Source organism: Gallinula chloropus, assembly GCF_964237585.1.
Source record: "Gallinula chloropus genome assembly, chromosome: 7".
Lineage (NCBI taxonomy): Eukaryota > Metazoa > Chordata > Aves > Gruiformes > Rallidae > Gallinula > Gallinula chloropus.
Genome location: NC_140092.1, coordinates 23,931,399 through 23,949,310, shown reverse-complemented (window position 1 = coordinate 23,949,310; position 17,912 = coordinate 23,931,399). Strand labels below are relative to the sequence as shown.

Here is a 17,912-nt window from a genome sequence, read left to right as displayed (position 1 = left end):
TAGGTAGAAATATAACAGCCTTCCAGGGATTAAATGTTTACAGTAAATCTAGAAAAGTAAGAGGGCTGCAGGCCAGAAAGGTGTTAATTACATTGGGAGCCTGTGGTGGGATGGCTGTGGGAAGGTAGTACCTGAAGGGCAGTAGGTTGCCTTCACAGGCTGCTCTGGCTGGAAAAAAAGCCTGTGTTTATTTTCCAGGAGACAGCATCCATTACAGTAGTGTCCCCAGGAGTCCTGGCTTACATGACAGCCTGGTTGCCTCAGAAGGGCTGAGGCAAACACCATCTCAGGAAGGGCTCAGCATCTCCTGCAGACAGGCTTTACAAGCAGAGCAGGGTGGGAGTGCAGTGGTACCCCTGTCTGCTGTTTCTACCTGACTGCTGGAGTTGCCACACTCCATGTCAATCAGTTGAGGGTTGGGTTGGAGGTGTGGGAAGATGCAGTGGGTCAGGTTTGGCTGCACAGCAGCACAGCAAAACACCTCAGGGTCTGTATATTGTGGTGGAATGAGTGCCAATTTCCCTGCTCTTCCAGGAGAGGATAACTTGGTTGGTATAGTGTAGAGAGGTGTCATTGCTAGAGGAAGACTTGCAGTGTTTGAAATGTGATAGTGTTAAAAGCTCTTAGAGAACACTTGGAAGCTTTGTCCAGTCTATTGTGATGGATTTTGGGGGCTCATCACAGCACAGCAGATGGTGACAGTTCACGTGTTGTGATATGGGGTGGGTTGGTCCCAGCTGATAACTGCTGTCTTTGTTGGAGGCCTTAGCTCTGGGAAGGGGGTGCATGCAGCACCATTTCAAGCTGCTGTGCTAGGAAGAGTGAGAAATATTTATCACTTGCAGTAGGCTCAAAGAGATCAAGCCATGTACTGGCTTGACTTCAGCCTGTGCCCCAAACCTTTTCTTTTTTTACCAATGTCTTCCTCTGTGTTGAGTGACACTTTCTTCACTCCAGTTTCAGCCAGAATAGAACTCCTTACGACTTGCCATCTCACTCCTGTAGGTTATTAATACAGTGGAAACTTAGAGGTTGGGGAGGATTTGATTCATCGTGTTCACAAAAAGGAAGGATTTCTGTGAAACTCAAGTCATCTGCAGAAGGAAAGCTTTTGAGTGCAGCAGAGCTGTATCTATCATTTCTTTTAGGAGAGTATTGTGATAGCTTCTCTCTGCCATGCAGCGTTCAGCAAAATGCAGTTTGTGTCTGTCAAATCCTGGTATGTCCCTGGAAGGAAAGCAGAAGAGCTGCCCTGGGTCTGAGGCTTTTCTGGGCAATGTTTCTGTACCATAAATGTAGCTGGTTGCACCATAAACATTGCTAACAGCTTCTCATTGCCATGGTGGTAGGGAGGTCCTTGTTCAGGGGCTTTTGAGGGCAGCAGGATCATGCTACAGAGAGAAGAGCCCCACGTCCAGGACCACAGAAACATGCCATACAGCATGTTTTGGCTGAATACATGCATCCTTTCTATGACTTAACACCAAATGATTCCAAACCGAGCCCCTGACCTTTCCTACTGTGTCTCTGCCTCGCAGATATAGATTTGGGGGTGTTTGCACAACCAGTCAGCATCTGCACCAGCACGTGGGCAGCCCCATCCTGGGCACTGGGATTATATGCTGTAAAATGCAGTTGATTACCTGCTGGGGTGACCTATGCCAGTGGGGTGAACTGCGTGAACTGGATGCTGGGGTGAAACCTGCCATTGGCCATGGCATGGCCTTCCTTGATGCCACTGACAGTAGAGGGCAAAGTAACGCTGTTTTGGGGTGGTTGAGTGGATTTTTTGTGTTTTGGGGTGGGTTTTGTCTGTCAAGTTTTATTTATGCATGTAGTTCTAGTCCCTCTCTTTTCACTTTGGTAGGTGACCTGGCTGTAAGGTAGGGGAGACCCCTCTCAGCCTTGTTTTTTGACTCTGATTTAAAGAGCTTGCACACATAGATGAGTTATTCTATCCTGTAGCATCATTGTGCTTTACCTTAAGTCTGAACCTACATCTTGGATGCAGTTTGTCTTGTCTGCCTTGTTACTGGCTAAAAGTAGTTGTTTTGCTGTGGTCATTTGCAGAAAAGGGGCTCATCCAGTTAGGTGACTCACCTTAAAGTTTGCTGACCTCTGTTAGAGCGGCATAAAACTCCTTGTAAGTCTTTGTAGAGCTCAGAATTGCATTTATTATTTAACCTTAAGCAAATGTAACGCTTGGATCTCTTTGCTGTGAAACATTTGGTGCAATACCTGTGTAGATATGGGCACTGGTGTTGAACTAAAGGGAGTCTTGGCTAAATTTAGGCCAGACAAGTAGAGATGGATGGTTAAAATAAGATCGATTCTATCCATTTTCCTCATGACTTATAGCTCAGCCAACTGCTAGGCTAAAACAAGTCATTTGCTGATTATTGCTCAGTGCCTTTTTACAGTAATGCATATAAAGTTCAAATAATGAACTCTAAGACATCCAGTAAGTATGGATTTTCCTTCCCCCCCCCTCCCCACCTCCCCCCCCCCAGTGTTTGGAAGTGGAAAGTGCTATAATGTGAGTTCAGTACCTTTTGAAAACAATAAAGCCATATAGTGAAAGACTGTTGTAGAAGATGGAAACGGAGCCTTAACAATGTACTTCTAAGGAGCTGTCTTAAAATACCAACACATTTACTTTGCGAACTGATTTAATTAATTAGGAGGTGGAGCTAATTGCAGTGTCAGTCTTCTGGAGCAGTTGCTGGGAGGGTGCTGGCTAGCAAAGCTGGCAGAAGGGCTCCACTTCTTTTTTTCCTTTAAACTTTCAACTAAACACCAGTTTAGATTGACTTAAGGTCTGACTCTGCAGTTGATAGGCTTAGTACGGATTTCAGATGTATAGAGAACATTTACTCTGAAAGTCCTTTAAACTTTTTTTCCTGGCTTTGTCTGTCTGTGCAGACCAGTCTGTTCTGCTGAGCCAGCTCCACTGAGCTGGGACTCGCCATCCAGTGAGCTCTGAGGACAATGCCTGGCCAAAATCACATATTCTGGTCTTGATCCACTCCTTTAAGCTATTTAATTCTTTTCTTATCGATAACAATTGCTCACATGCAAAAGCCACAGACAGTGCCTGGTTTCTCAGCCTGTGCTGTCTCTTGATGACCCAGCAGGTACACCCCAACTGCTACATCAGTGGATTTGTCTCGCCTGTCTCTGCAGCGTGTCCGTCTCCTCAGTAGCAGAGAGCGGAGTGACAGGCCAGGCTAAGCATGCCTGGGTAACCAGGTACTTACAATCCCACATAACTGCTTCTGCAGCTTGTTCTTGAACAGCTGTTGCACGTTGGCATTGTTACAGTCTTCCCTTTTCAAGGTGCATCATGGCCAGCAAAGAGAGATAGATACAAGATTTTTGAAGTCCTGCTGTTGGACTTCTTAATATAGCAGCCTCTGAAATGTGCTGGAAGGGCTGTCTTTACCCTGTCTGCAGCATCGCCTGGATTTCTAGCTGTCTCATCAAAAGCCTGTTCCTGAGATGTTCCGAGTCCTTCCCAGGGCTTTGCTGAGCTTCCCTGATGCTGTCACACATGGAGATACTTTGAGCCCTGTGGGACTGAAGCCTGTTTAAAAGAATCAACCTGTGAAGTGTTGACATGGGGTCTGGCCGCTAACAGCTTGTGTTGCTCCAGACGTTCAGGATGTGTCCTGTTGAAGCTTTAGAGGAGTAAGGTGCTTGGGAAGGAGCTGTCACATAGGTGTTTCTGAGGAGCAGGGTGAGGCTTAAAGCAAAGGCCTTAAGGGCAGAAGTGCCTGCTGGGTTACATCCCCTGCAGTGACAGCAGGAGATCCTGTTTAGGACTAAACCTGGCCGCTTTCTGAGGTCTGTTTGGTGCAGAATGTGTTTTCCTCTTCTCCAGTCAAAACCTTAAGAGTCAAAGTAAGCTCCAGCTAGCTGTCAACTTCTTGTGGGTTTTCTGCTGGCTTTGATACCCCAGATGGAATACCTGTGACAAAGTAGTTGGGTGTTCTTGAGGATGGAAGTGTGGAGCAGGCACTGATGAAACATTTCTATACCCAGGTGAAGGTAAAGCCAGGCTGCAGTGAAACGGCCCGGTGGGACTGGCACCCATGGAACATATGCTGCTGCTCCATGTTTGTCAGCAGTGGCACATGATGGTGTACACCAGTCTGAATCCAAATATGCTTTTGGGTTTGCACAGATGTTTAGGCCAGCTGTTGCCTGCAGCCCAAAACCCCGCTGCTCCCCGCGTCTCGGTAATATTTGCTCAGTTTTATCAGCTGCAGAGGCCACCACTGAATTTGTGTCTCCTGGGGAAGTTTGAGACAAATTGTGTTGTAAGTCATGGTCATGGTGTTTCTGGTAGCAAACGTGTGTGGAATTGCCCTGTGGCCATGTTGCAGGTCAGATACTGGATGTCACTGTCATCCTACCGATCTCCTGAGCTCTGGAGGCATTGCCTGAGCTTAGAGATGGTTGCAGGTAGCTTCAGCTGTCGGTAGTGACAACACAGGTGAAAGGTAGGAAGGGTGGAAAAGGTGGCAGATGGAGAAATAGCTGAGCTGGTTGCTTGGGACCAAATCATCCATCTCTCTTCATGCTGTGTAGATGATCTCATTGCCTGCTGCCCAGATGCCCCATGAATCAAGGGGTGTCACCCACCCTTGGCATATAGATGTGCTGCCCTGTGCTCTTCCAGCAGGGAGTTATTTATGACTGAGCAATGAATCCTGTGGTGGTAGGTTGTGTGGAGTTATTTATGGGAAGGAAGGGGTCCCACAGCATTTCTAATTTCATGGATGAATAATTTGTGTACGGCCCTGATGCTTTTTGCTCCCCCACGCCTAGGCCTTGTCTGATGTAGTGGATGCTCACGGGTGTCAGGAGTGTCAGTCATGTCTCTCACATCTCACCTGGTTTCCATGGCCATAAACTACTCTCAAATGCCATTATTTTGTAGGAGCCCTCCAGGAATGCCTTTTAACTGAAGTCAAGTGTAGAGCTATTACCAGAAGTTGCTGGGGCTGTTCTGCAGCCCTGCTTGAAGCCAAGTGGAACTGGAAGGGTGGAAGGGAGACAATCTCAGGACATTGGAAAGATGGAGGAAAGGAGAGCTGATGCAGAAATAAATCCCCCTGTCCCCTGACCCAACTAGCCAAGCACCTGCAGTCTGTAGCATGTTGCCCAGCCTTGCTTAGTCCCTGCATCCCAACTGCCCATGTCTGTGGCCAGGCAGCAAAGTCCAGTGCAGGACACCCCCAGTTCCCTCTGTACCAGTGGCCGTGCTGGGGCCACCACTGTTTGGGCAAGGGGCTGCCGCGCTGGCAAAAAGTCACCCTGAAAGACAGTGCAGGGCAGGAGGCTGAAGGGGTGGCTCCAAGGACAAGCATTTCAGGCTTCATGATGCAGCAGCAGCATGTAGCATCTCCCTGGTTGCTCCTGTGCCGTGGTGGTGCCCCGGGCTGCGCTGCAGTGTGTCAGTGGATCACAGGGAGGAGTCGGGGGCATTCAGGTCTCTCGGCTCAGCAAGCGTGTTGCTTCTGGGAAGCTTTTAGGTAGGTATGTTAGGAGAAAGGGGGACAGGCAACTGCAGGTCCTGTCTTGTGGGAAGCACAGGGAGGGTTTGGGGGGTTTTTTGGGTTTGGGTTTTTTTTTTTTTTCCCTTTTGCCCCTTCCTAGCAGCCTGGGTAGGGGGCGGAACTATAGAATGGAGTGCCCCTGTGCAGATGCTGCTTCTCCCAGCAAAGCCCTGAAGACACACACAGAGCTTGTGTCCAGCCTCCCAGCCCTCCCAGAGCTTGCATTTGCGCTTTCTGTCTCTTCCAGGGATGCAAGGTCCCAATTCTTATTTCAGGAGGCCTGGCCAGAGTTTCCCATGATGTCAGCTTCCTTTTCTCATGGTGGCTGGTCCTCAAATACTTTCTTGGCTCTGCTGTGGACATGCAGAGGAGCTGACGTTCCCCTGGCAGGTTCCCAGCAGTGGTAGGGGTAGCTATTGAGCAGCAGTGTTGGTCCCCTTGTCTGGCCAATGCTCTGAGGATGTTGTCCAGGACAGCTTTGAGCCAGGAGGGGAACTGCTTACGTCTGCGTCACTGTGACATGCTAAAGCAGAAAGAGGGGAAAAGACAATCCATTCAGATGTGCCCTGTGCTGAGCTTCCAAGGGAGACACTTTCCCACAGAGTTGCAGTGCAAAATTAGCCCTGTCTGTCTCCAGCCTGATGGCTCAGCTCCGAAACCCCCGGTGTAGGGGAGGACACAGGTTTGAGTGCAGGACATTTTGGAGTGACTGAGCTTTGCTTGCTCCTGTAGTAATACAAGAAGTTACTAGAAAACAGTAGATTTGAAAGAGTACCTTGCAGGCAGAGCTTTGCTTTGTCAGAGCAATGCATGCTGTTAAATTCTGGGGTTTGGGGTAGGGGTCCTATTCGATCATGTAGGACTCGTGCTGGTGGAGAAGGCTGATGTCTCATTTCCTCCCTCTCTTCTAGCAATACTCTCTGCTATTGCTTTTGGCTCCAATCTTTCCACCCATCCACCCACCGGCCTTTTATTCACCAAAGGGTGTAGAAGAATCTGCAGCAAAAATAAATGAATTTTTCACCCACCTTCCTCGCCGGCTGTGTGGGGGAGAGTTGTGCAGCTCATGACAGCGGAGGAGTGTGGGAGAGGAGCCTTGCAAGCACGGCCAGGGGATCACATGCATGTCCTCCTTGGGTGGGAGTGATGGCAGCTTTGCGAGGAAGATGTGCAGCTGGGGTGGTGCCACTGCTTTGGGGAAGTCCTCAGGGCATGGAGCACCCAGCAGTGTGTGGAGCATGAGGGCAGCTTGCACTGCAGGAGAGGATGGCCAGATCAGAACACTGTTTTGGCCCTCAGAAGCTGGGAGCCATCCTTAAATTCTGAGCGGAAAGACGCCACCATCACATGTGCTTTCCGGTCCTGGCTGCCATCAGCACATCCTACCCTACTGGGTTATTCTCCCCAGTTAATTGCTGCTGCTGCCTTTAGTAATTTCAGCACTACAATGGCTCTTGTCTATGTCCAGCAAGCAAAACATTTTGGAAGTGATAGTCCTGTAGGATTGGGAGGCTTGGCAGTGGTGAAGTTGGTAGGCAGGTCTGTGGTTTGAGTTGCTTGTTGATAAGTTGGTCTAGTTTGCTGCCCAGAGTATTGAGGGATGTTGCTCAGAGACATTCCAGCCCACAGTGGAGGACAAAGATGAGGAAGAATAATGAGATGAGGCCTCTCACCATGCCAGGAATTTCATATAACTTCAGAGAGACAAGAGATATGGGAGCCCTGGCTTTGTTTAGTTTTACAGTGCATCCTGTGGATCTTGTTTATCCCACCCTGATGTTTCTTCTTGATGCTCCTATTTGCAAAGTGAGTTTCCTCATGTATGTTTTGCACCAGCATGTGCACATCCTCTCAGGTCCTGTCCTGTGACTCATGGACTGAAGTGCAGTGGAATCCTTGTGGCATGATAAGACCTCGCGTGGGTCTTTCCAGGGAAAGGCTCTGGAGCTCAACTTTCTGCTGCTGTCAAGGTGCTGGAGGAACAGCATAACTTAACCAAATCTCTGCAGCATAAATAACCCAAAACAATCTTCTTTGTTAAATGTCACATTGGTTTGGTGCTTATTTTCACAGATGTGTGCATCCCAAATTTGTTTTTTTTTTTCCATAGAATGGGTTGAAAGGAACCTTTAAAGATCATCAAGTTGCAACCCCCTGCCATGGGCAGGGACATCATTCAATAGACTTAAGTTGCCCAAAGCCCCATCCAACCTGGCCTTGAACACTTTCAGGGAGGGGGCAGCCACAGCTGCTCTGGGCAGCCTGTGCCAGTGCCTCTCTACCACCATCATCATAAAAGATTTCTTATAGCATGAGAATGGTTTGGGTTGGAAAGGACCTCATCTTTAGGCTTTTTGCCTGTGAGTTCCTGAATCCTAGACTCTGTGGTGAGGCAGCAGGCTGGGGAGCGATGGTGAGCTTTCCATGGCTGCTTCTCCTCCCCTTTGCCCATTGCTAGCCCAGAGGGGCCAGGGTGGGTTGGGAGGCAAGGGGCAGTGCTGCAAAAGTGGATGGTGCTTAGCTGGAAACAGCTAATCCCTCCATTAGGCATCTCCAGTACCCCAGACTGTGTTGACAGGGCAGCTGGAGTTAAATGCAAAAGATGCCCATGAAGAACAGACCTTGGGGTGAGTTCTTCCAGGGTCAGAAACCAAGAGAGGAGCTTAGGGCAGAACAACCTGGAAGTGCTTTGGATGTCGGTAGCAATAGTGACAGTGGGAACTCCAGAAGATGGAGGCAGACAAGAGCAGAAGCAGAGAAGCTGACAGAGATGAGTATCTGAAGAGCAGGGAGAGTTGTAGCTGTCAGGGTTTGTGTTTGTCTTTGCAGAGTGATTATTTTCAGATAGTGGTGTGAGAGAGTAAAACGTCAGCTCCTGCTATTAATAGCACTGCAAGCAATGAGGTGGTTGTTCATTGCTGACAGGTGAAATGAAGTTAATTTTGTTCCATCCTATGCATGAAAAAGTGCAAAAACAAGCAGGCTTTGAGTCAATCCTTTTGGCCTAGAAAAGACAAAGGAAACAGACTCCCCAGCCATGCAAGATGGCCATGTGGTGGGGTGGTTTTCTCAGGATGTTCCAGAGTAAGTGCTGCTGGAAGAGAGGATCCAGTGAGGAGCTGCAGATGTCTGGGATTGATGAAAACATGGGGAGTTTGGGTAAAAATAAACCAAAGACCTTCAAATTTCCTTCCCAGAGGAGAGGAGGTCTCAGCCCAAGGTCAGCAGCATGTGGTGGGACCCCAGAAGAGTTTTTGGTAGCAAATCCTCATCTGAATGGGGTGCAGCTCCCCAGAGGAGGGATTTGACAACCCCATGGATGAAAGCTGCTCCTGGACTCGTAGATGCCTTTGAAAACTTGAGGTGTCCATAGCAGGCTGGAGGATCTGGCTGCTGGTCATCCTCAGAACAGGCACAGACACAGGGTGGGCAGCAGGGTAAAAGTCTTGGGGGTTGACAGTGCCGAATACAGCTCTCATTGTCTGAGCAGATGTGTCCTGTCTACTGCTAATTATAAGCTTCATGTGCACAACACACACTGGGAGTTGTGCCAGATACTATTTCTTTTCACGTTGAACTCAAAATCATTATAATTAAGCTTTAAAGTTGTAAGTAAAAACTAACAAGGAGCGTGTCTTTGCCATCATGCTGCTTGCAACTGGGCTGGTCGCTGCTGGGGTGGATGGGTGTGAGGGTACAGCCTCTGTCCTGGAGGACAGTCAGAGGGGGGACGGGTTTGAAGGAGTTTGTGGGCTCTGCCATGGAGGGCTTGTCCAGATTTAGGTTTTAAATAGGCAGAAGACCTAAAAATACTGGGAAAACGTCTGTTTTACAAAGGTGGGAAGTGTTGCTGGTTGAGCTTTAGCAGCTTCTCTAGTTTGGCAGGCACAGAAGAGAGATGCTTGCTAAGAAAGGGAAACCAGGAATAAAACCGGGAAGCGATGGCAGAAGCAATCACACACCTCTGGGCCAAGAGAAACCTCGACTGATAGCTCTGATCAACAGCTGTGATGACTCCAGGAGGGGTTGCTGTGTGCACAGCTGGATGACAGGGATGTGGTGGCTGTGCCACTGGCTGCAGCCTGGTGGGCACCAGTCACCAGCTGCTTTGAGACACCTTTTGGGGCTGCCACAGGACAAGGTGGGTGCTGGGAATGGCACTGTTTGTCCCTGGGGGAGCACCCCACCTCTGCTCCCCAAACACCGTGGGATTCATGAACCCCTTTTTTGGGCTATGTCACAGGAGCTGAAATGGGTGGCTGTGTACGTAAGGGTATGGACCACCAAGGTTCCACTCCCATGGTGCTCTTACTGTGTAGCCAGGGGCTTGATGGATGAGTTGGGCTGGGGAGGGAGCGGGGCGGGGGGGGGGGTTGGGGGGATATTGAACGAGGAGGGGAAGAAGGGGGAGGGGTGGGGAAGGTGGGGGGATTGGGCATGATGAGCATTTTAAAAGCAAGGCTGCAGAGCAGAGAGTGGTAAGCCCTCAGCTTGGCAATTTGTATTCAGAGGGGAAGCCACTGCTGGGTTTCAGCACTTGTAGGTCTTCGTCTGGGGTTGTGTCTGCATAAATTACATCTCAAGATCCAGGTGAGTGCAGAGGAACAAGCTGCACTGTCAATGTGGCAGCAGCCGGAGAGACGTCTTAACTGCTCCTGATAAATGGGTCAAGATGGGTCCCGGTGTTTTAAAAATGAGTTGTTGACCTAGATAGCAGCAGCATAATGACTGGCTCGCAGTGGGAACAGAAGTGAGTGTCGCGGGAGCCACGCGTCGCTCTGGAAGCAGGGATGAGCCCCATGTGCTGGGGGGAACCTGGGCTGGTTCCCTGCGCTGGGTTTGTACCCAGCTGTTCCTTGGCAGCTGGGCTGTGAAGTGGGAAGCATGGAGAGCCTCATCCAGCTCTTTCTGATGCCTCTGCCAAGACACAAGGTGCATCTGTCCTGCTGGGGAGGCACCTCCTGCTGCCCCTTGCTTTGCTCTCCTCCGATAATGAAGGACTCTCTGGGTGGTCTTATTGATTTCCCTGCCACACAGTTTTGCAGGGGAGTGGTGCTGTGAACCCCTGAGCACCCACCCAAACTGTTTAATGCCAGTCCTTATGGAGAGGTGTTGTGTGTTTGGGTTGGTGGTTGGCATGGTTGATGCTAAAGATGGAGCTGCTGCTGAAGTCAGGCTTCCTTCTCCTTAGTGCGGGGGAAGGCGGCCACGACCTGCAGCAGGTCACAGCGTGCCAGGGGATTCTCCTGTGTTGGGATTATCTTTCTCTGGGTGAAGCCATGTTCCTCCTGAGCACTGAAGGTTGGCACTTTCTTGGTGAGAGGCCTGTCAATGCCCCTTTTTAGCTGCTGTAATTGAATAGTGCCTTTTTGAGTATTAATTAATACCCAAGCTGAGGTCTCAGTTGCCTTGTGCTGACACTAGTCTCTTCAGTTCAGCTGAAAACCCTTTTCTTTCACTAGGATTTTCTGTTAAGATCTTTAGTTAGGACCAGAGTAATTCCTTGCTTGAATTTGTGGATTTGTTGGGGTTTTGAAGTCCCCTTGCTGGTGGGGCCAAGTGATGCTGTGATACTCCAGTTACAGTGTTTTCCAGCTGCATTGGCTTAATGTTTGTTGGCCTGTGTGAGAAGTGGGGTGGTATTGGTACCTCTCTCCAACTAGGTCCCACTTTATTTGACCTTCATCACTGGGGTCGTGGTGGGTGCACTTGAGGCTCCAGTGTCTTGCCCCAAGCCTAACTGTGTGCCTTTCAGTCTGCTGGGCTTTGATTAGACAGGTTTTGTTTGGTCTCTTGAATGCAGCACTTGCCCCTCCAAGCCTTCTGCCCCATTGCAGAGTGGCAGTGCTGACCCCCTGCACCTCCAAAAGCATGTCTTGTTTGTTAAGCCATGTTCCTGGAGCAGCATGCCTGCCATCTGGTGCTGGGGTGCAGTTCAGGGTGGGGCTGGTTTTGCTCCCTGAAGCTCAACATGGGTTTGGCCTGAGTTAGTTTGACACCGGTTTCCAGCCCATAAGATGCTCTCACTTGGCACCTGTGAGCAGAGGAGGAGCAGCGGCTCCAAAGCAAGGGGAGCCTGGCCATGAGCACCCTGAACTGCAGGGGAAAAGGGGTAGGTGAGCCCAGTCTTGGCTGTACACAGGAGGTGCTTCACACTGAGGCCCTGGAGTCCGCAGGAGGAGGAGGCACTTACATACCCAGATGTAGGAGGTCAGAAACAAGCCAGGCAGCCAGTCACTCTGCCTTCCATGTCAGGCCCTTGTGGGTGGAGACGCAGGTGGCTGGAGGAGCCACTGGGAGCTCTGGGCCGTTGGGGCTGCTCTTGCATGGCAGCCCCAGAGGTGACATCCTTTCAAATCCCAGCAGGAGGTTGGGACTGGCTGTGTGTCTAGCCTGCAGCAGGCATGAGTTTCCTGGACTTAAGGTGGCTACAGCACCTCCCTGTGAGCTGAGGTTCCTGATCCTTTCCTTCTTCGAGCTGGGTCCCTCTCTCTCGCCACAGCAGCAGGGAAAAGGGCTCAGCCTCTCCCCCTTCACTGACATCTGGGTTTGATCCTGCCCTCCTAAATCATCAAGGATGCTTTGTACATCACACTGTGCTGCTGCTCCTTGGGCTCCTTGCCTGCATGTGGCTGGCCTCATCACTCGGGAGACCACAGGTCTGCCTGAGCACATCTGTGTGTCTTGGCTGATGAGATGACTCACTGCCCACACCTTGAGACAGGAGCTTCTAGAAAACACTGCCCCTAGCAGAGGAGGAGTTTGACAGTAAAATGTGTAAGGACTGCCCTGTGCTGTTGGGTCTTGGGATGGGGTACAACAAGCAGCAAAAGATGGGTTGTGCCAGACAGGGAGGCACCTGGGACTTGCTGCAGTGAAGTCAGTGGTAGGACAAGAGGCTGTGTGCAGGTCAGTGGTTACCCACCACCATGAACTGAGGGTTGTTACTTTGGTCCCTAGGAATCACAGAATCATAGAATGGCATGGGTTGGAAGGGACCCCAAGGATCATAGAGCTCCAGCCCCCCTGCCACAGGCAGGGCCACCAACCTCAGGCCTGGATCTACACAAGGTTGCCCAGGGCCCCATCCAACCTGGCCTTGAACACTTCAGGGATGGGGCATCCACCACCTCTCTGGGCAGCCTGTTCCAGAACCTCACCACTCTCTGTAAAAAACGTCCCCCTAATATCTAATTTAAACCTTCCTTCCTTTAGTTTTAATCCATTCCCCCTTGTCCTGCCATTATCTACCCTTTTAAAAAGTTGAGTCCCCCCACAGCCTTCTCTTCTCCAGGCTGAACCAGCCCAGCTCCCTCAGCCTCTCTTTGTAGGGCAGCTGCTCCAGCCCTATAATCATTTTCGTGGCTCCTCTGAACCCTCTCTAACAGTTCCACATCCTTCTTGTATTGGGAGCCCCAGATCTGGACACAGGACTCCAGATGGGGCCTCACGAGGGCAGAGTAGAGAGGGACAATCACCTCCCTGTCCCTGCTGGCCACCCCTCTTCTGATGGAGCCCAGGATACCATTGGCCTTGCGAGCTGCAAGAGCACACTGCTGGCTCATGGGAAGTTTCTCATCCACCAGAACCCCCAGGTCCTTCTCAGCAAGGCTACAATCTCATGGTTTGGTTCGCAGTGACTTTCCTGTGCCTTGTCCTCTAGAAAACAACAGTCCCTTCACAGTGTCAAGGGAAGAGAAAGTTTGGTCCTTAGTCCTCATTGTGACAGAGGTGATTCCTGACCCCAGCCCTGGCTCCCGCAGCGCATCCATAGGTGGGTGCCTTGCCAGTCTTGCCCATCCGAGCTTGCCAGAGGCTACATGTGCTGCTTTGTCTCCCACAGGCTCCTGCTTCTGGGTCGCCGTCCTGGACGGCAACGTGGTGGGGATCGTGGCAGCGCGGGGCAATGAGGAGGACAACACCGTGGAGCTGCGCCGCATGTCCGTCGACTCCAACTACCGCGGCAAAGGGATTGCCAAGGCCCTGGGCCGCAAAGTGCTGGAGTTTGCCATGCTCAACAACTACTCCTCCGTCGTGCTGGGAACCACGGCCGTGAAGATGGCAGCCCACAAGCTCTATGAGTCCTTGGGGTTCAAGCACGTGGGTGTCGTCGAACATTACGCCCTCCCGGGGATGACACGCTCCTTACTGGAGAGAATGTTTTTCCAGCTCCGCTACCACCGCTACCGCCTGCAGCTGCGGGAAGAATAAGAAAACCCAACCAAGCAAAAGGGGTGGGGGGGAGGAAGGGGGAAATTCAATTTTTTTCTCCTCCTCCTCCCCCTTCCAAACGAATAAATTGCCCTTCCATTTCTCGTCACTGCTGATTTGCCAATTTGGGGTTGAGTTTTTGTACCCTCATGTCATCTCTTGGTTTGCTCCGTGCAGCTCGATGGTCCGGCCGAGCAGCGCTCCTTCCTCGCATGCTGTAGGTGGTGGTGCTGGGGAGTCCTGCGGCCCGGCGGGGCGGAGCGGAGCGGCGGCCTCTCCTTCCCAGGTATCTCCGTAAAGCACAGAAACTCTCGCTGCAAAGTAGTACCCCTGCTCCGGTGTACATAGTCCTCTCCTCCTCCGAGTGTAAGATAACCTAGCAATGCATTCATGATAGTGCAGAAATATTACTTGAATGCAGTTTTCAGTATTTCACGCACCAGTAAGTAGAATATGCATTCGTCTGACCCGTATTTACTGGTTAGGAGTTTTCAAAGAGGAAAAAACCAGTGGGGGGGCAAGCTCCCCTCCCCGCCCCAGCCCGCTTGCTACAATGCATGAAGAGGAAAGCGCGTGCACGCACTCAAACACATCGCACTGCCACCACAGCACTGGTGTTGCACTTTTTTTGGATGTGCCTCATTCTGCCAAATGTCTGAGAGACCCTGGGTGCATCCGGTAACCATGACTCCACTCCATCCTTTTCCCCCCCCTGCCCCCAGCCTCCTTCCTAAGCCAGCACAGACTCAGACCGGCTGAACTCTGAGCCCCATTGTACCATAGTGTGAAGTTATGATCAAACCCAAGTTATCTCCTGCGCTGTTCTGTAGCCACGTGTAACCTGCAGCCCTGGGCCAGACTCCGCATGTGCGTGGGACTTTCTCTTTGCTGCCTTTTGGGGTTGGTTTTCTTTGTTTTGTTGTGGGGTTTGTTTTTTACCCCCCTCCCTGCCCTGTTTGTTTGTTTTTATTTTTAAGGGGTTTTTTTTGTTGTTGTTGATGATGTTGTTATTTTTAGTTTTGGCTTTTGCTGAATGGTGTCATTGAGGCGTGATGGAGGCTGCAGTTCCTATGGCAACACATTTGCACATTAATGTGCGCACCAAACCTCACCACTTCAGAGAAGCAACGTGTGACAGATAATAGCGTTTTGGGGAGCACCAGGGTGGGGTGGGGGGAAGCATACTTATTATCTTAACCAGCTGCTTGTTTGATAAATGTAGATGGCCTCACTGCAGCCTTCCATCAAAGGTAATTAACTGCTTTAATGATGTCAGATTTGTGAATTGTACAATGCAAAAAGCAATGCAAAGCAGATTCGGCATGTGTCTGTACCTGGTATGTATGTACAGTGCCTGCCAACTAAAGAATAACCAAGACTACAGCTTCTTCTAGCCTGAGATATCAACTTTTATAACTTATTTAAACAAATAGGAACTTTGCATGAATTACATCTTGGAGAAAAAAAAAATGATCGGTAGGTTTTAATTTTTAAAATGTGGTATCAGAAGTATAAGGAAACCAATTCTGGCTGCACTTAATTTGGGGTGGGTGGAGGGGTCCAGCTCTGTGAATACATTTAAAGAGAAAACCCCTTTAATTTAGTTTGGGGGTGGGGGGGGGGGGGGAAGTTACTACTTTATGAAGTATTAGGGGGTGGGGGAAACCCAATGCTTATTGTGACAAACTTGGTGAAAGGGTAGAGGGTGTGTTAGCCATGCTTGCACTTGCAAGCACAATGGAAGCATCAGCAGGTGGGCCCCAGAAGGGAGATGGTGTGGGGCACATGGAGAGGAGCCATGAGTCGCACTGGGGGCCAGGTGGCAGGGACCCATGGGTGGGATGCTGCCTGCGCCTCGCTCATACTGAGCTGCCCCCTCCTCTCCAGCCCGAAGCTTTCCCAGCACTGAGACGTGGCCGGCAGCGCTGGATGAGCTCAGCAGGAAGGGGGCTCACCCCATCCCTGCGGGGCTGCCAACTGGGCACCAACGCCGGGGATGGAGGAGCCGTTTGGCACAGCCCTGGTAGCGCGCTCAGTGCTGGGCTCGGGCTGGGCCCAGCCTGTAAAAGGAGCCAGAGGAGCAGAGTCCCGGGGTGTGCCCAGCAATAATGGGGGAAATGAGGATGGTGGAGGGCGCTGTAGCAAGAGACCATTGAGTTTAATTAACAAAACTTCTGTATGGGGCACTATATTTTTAAAAGTCTTTCTATGCTGTACATTTCTCATGAAGCTGAAATAATGTACTGTTGGTAGTGGGTTTTGTATAGTGTACAGAAATTGGCAGAATATTTTCTTGCTGCATTCAGTGATTTATTAACCGAAGTAAAATAGACAAATATCAAGTGTTAGCAAAAGTTGAAAGAAAAAAAAAAAAAAACAAACCACAAAACAGTTTGTGCCTTTTTTAGTTTATTTTTCTGTTGCTATATAATCACTGCACTAAAACCTTTCCAGAGGGTAAAACAAAAAAAAAAAAAAAATAAAACAAACTAGTCTCTTAATAAGGGAGGAATAGGTAAAGCCTAAATTGAGTGTTAATTTTTCTATTGGGATATTTAATTAAAAGAATGTTGCTGGGTTTATTTGATACCTGTGCCTTTGTAATAAAACTCCACATTCTGTCAGAAAAGCCAAACCTGGAATAAATCCCACCAGATCCCACAGATATAGAAGTACCATCAGGTTACCAGTATTTTCTTCCAAAACGTGTAAACCTGAACTGATGATATTACAGTATCTGATCATAATACCTGTTGAGTGGCCTGGGAACGAGGTGCTTTGGTAAGGTGCAGCTTTTGGGGTGCTGTCTGTGTTCCTCGCCAGGCATGCTGGCTGCCAGAGATGCATCCATAAGGACTGAGTCATTTCCACTTGCCAAGCAAATTTTTTCCCTTAATGCTTCTGCCAGTTGTTTTGTGACCAGGCACTTGGAAAAAATCCAGCTGGTTGGTCCCAGTTCTCCAGCCGGGACAGATCGTTTCTGAAGGAAAGGGCTGGCTGCCAGATAGGCTGGGTTTTATTTTCCTCGGAAGGTGGAGATTGCTGGAGGGTGAAAGGCTGCTGGTCTGAGCCCTGGGTTTTATTGGGAAGCCTGTCTAGCTGCCAGAGCTGCATCCCTGGTAGCAGCAGCAGGATGGGGGTACAGGACCTCCAGTGTTGCTGCTGATTTCCCACCCAGGGCTGCTCTGAATAGGATTAGACAAGGTTGGGCTCAAGAGTGTCACGTGATACTGTCATTTCATCTGCATGCATAAGAGGTTTCCCTAAATCTGATAGCTTGGGCTACACTCTGGAGTCAGAAGGCTTCATCCTGCTGCTCTGCGTAGCCCCTGGGCTTTGGACTGTGCCAGGCTCACCTGCTGCCCCAGGGTCCAGCCTGGGGCAGTGTGCTGGCAGAACGCAGTGCAGTTATCAAGGTGATGTCTTGAGGCTGAACAGCCTTTGGTCCCTTCTCCCTCCCTTCCCTCCCAGTGCCCCTTACAGGGTGCACTGGTTTAAACAGCATTGCATGGAAAAGTAAGATTCCTACAGCCCTGGATTCCCAGCACTGGTTTTGCAGCCCCCCCTTAGGGAGCTTCTTGTTTCTCCTGCACCAGGTAGCCATGGTCAGCCCAGCCCTGTGTGGGGACCATTGTCATCCCCCTTTGTCCAAGCATGAGATAAATGTTCCCATCTCAGCATTGGGGTGGTGCAGAGCAGCCTAAGATGGTTGTGGGTTTAGTCCAGAGGGGACCTACTGCCAGAAACCTGTTGAGAGCCTGTTGCCAACTGTGAAGTCTAATTCCATTGGTATAAGAGGGCAGGGAACGCTCCGAATTTATTTTGGTGGTTTTTCCTTCCAAGGAAACTTAACTGGAGTGTGGGGAAGAGTGGAGCATCTCTTGGGGTTTAGCCTCAGCTGGTAAATGTGATGGCTAGGCAGACTGCTTCAGATTTCAGTGGAGGATGTGTTGGAGATGTGAAGGAGCATCACCCAGCTGTGCCAGGTGCCTGCTTTTGCTACATGTGTGTTGTCACAGCACGCTGCCCTCGCCCTGCGTGTTGTGCGGTGGCACTGAAGGTGCAGTGTCTTTGGCTGGCAGCTCTCTCCTCAGCTTTGTGGCTTTTTCTGCTAAACCTGGTGCAGTGGGCACTGCTCAC

At 50.3% G+C, this 17,912-nt stretch overlaps 1 protein-coding gene across 1 annotated transcript in view; it reads left to right on the top strand.

The window, feature by feature from the left end:
* The window catches only part of NAT8L (N-acetyltransferase 8 like), a gene marked incomplete at both ends in the record, with an annotated part of 28,469 nt that extends 14,697 nt beyond the window's left edge, over positions 1-13,772 (top strand). Inside the window, one exon of the mRNA XM_084266861.1 lies at positions 13,405-13,772. Within this exon, the coding sequence (XP_084122987.1) occupies positions 13,405-13,772 (368 nt within the window). The remainder of the gene's footprint in view (positions 1-13,404) is intronic.
* Between the last annotated feature and the right edge of the window lie 4,140 nt (positions 13,773-17,912).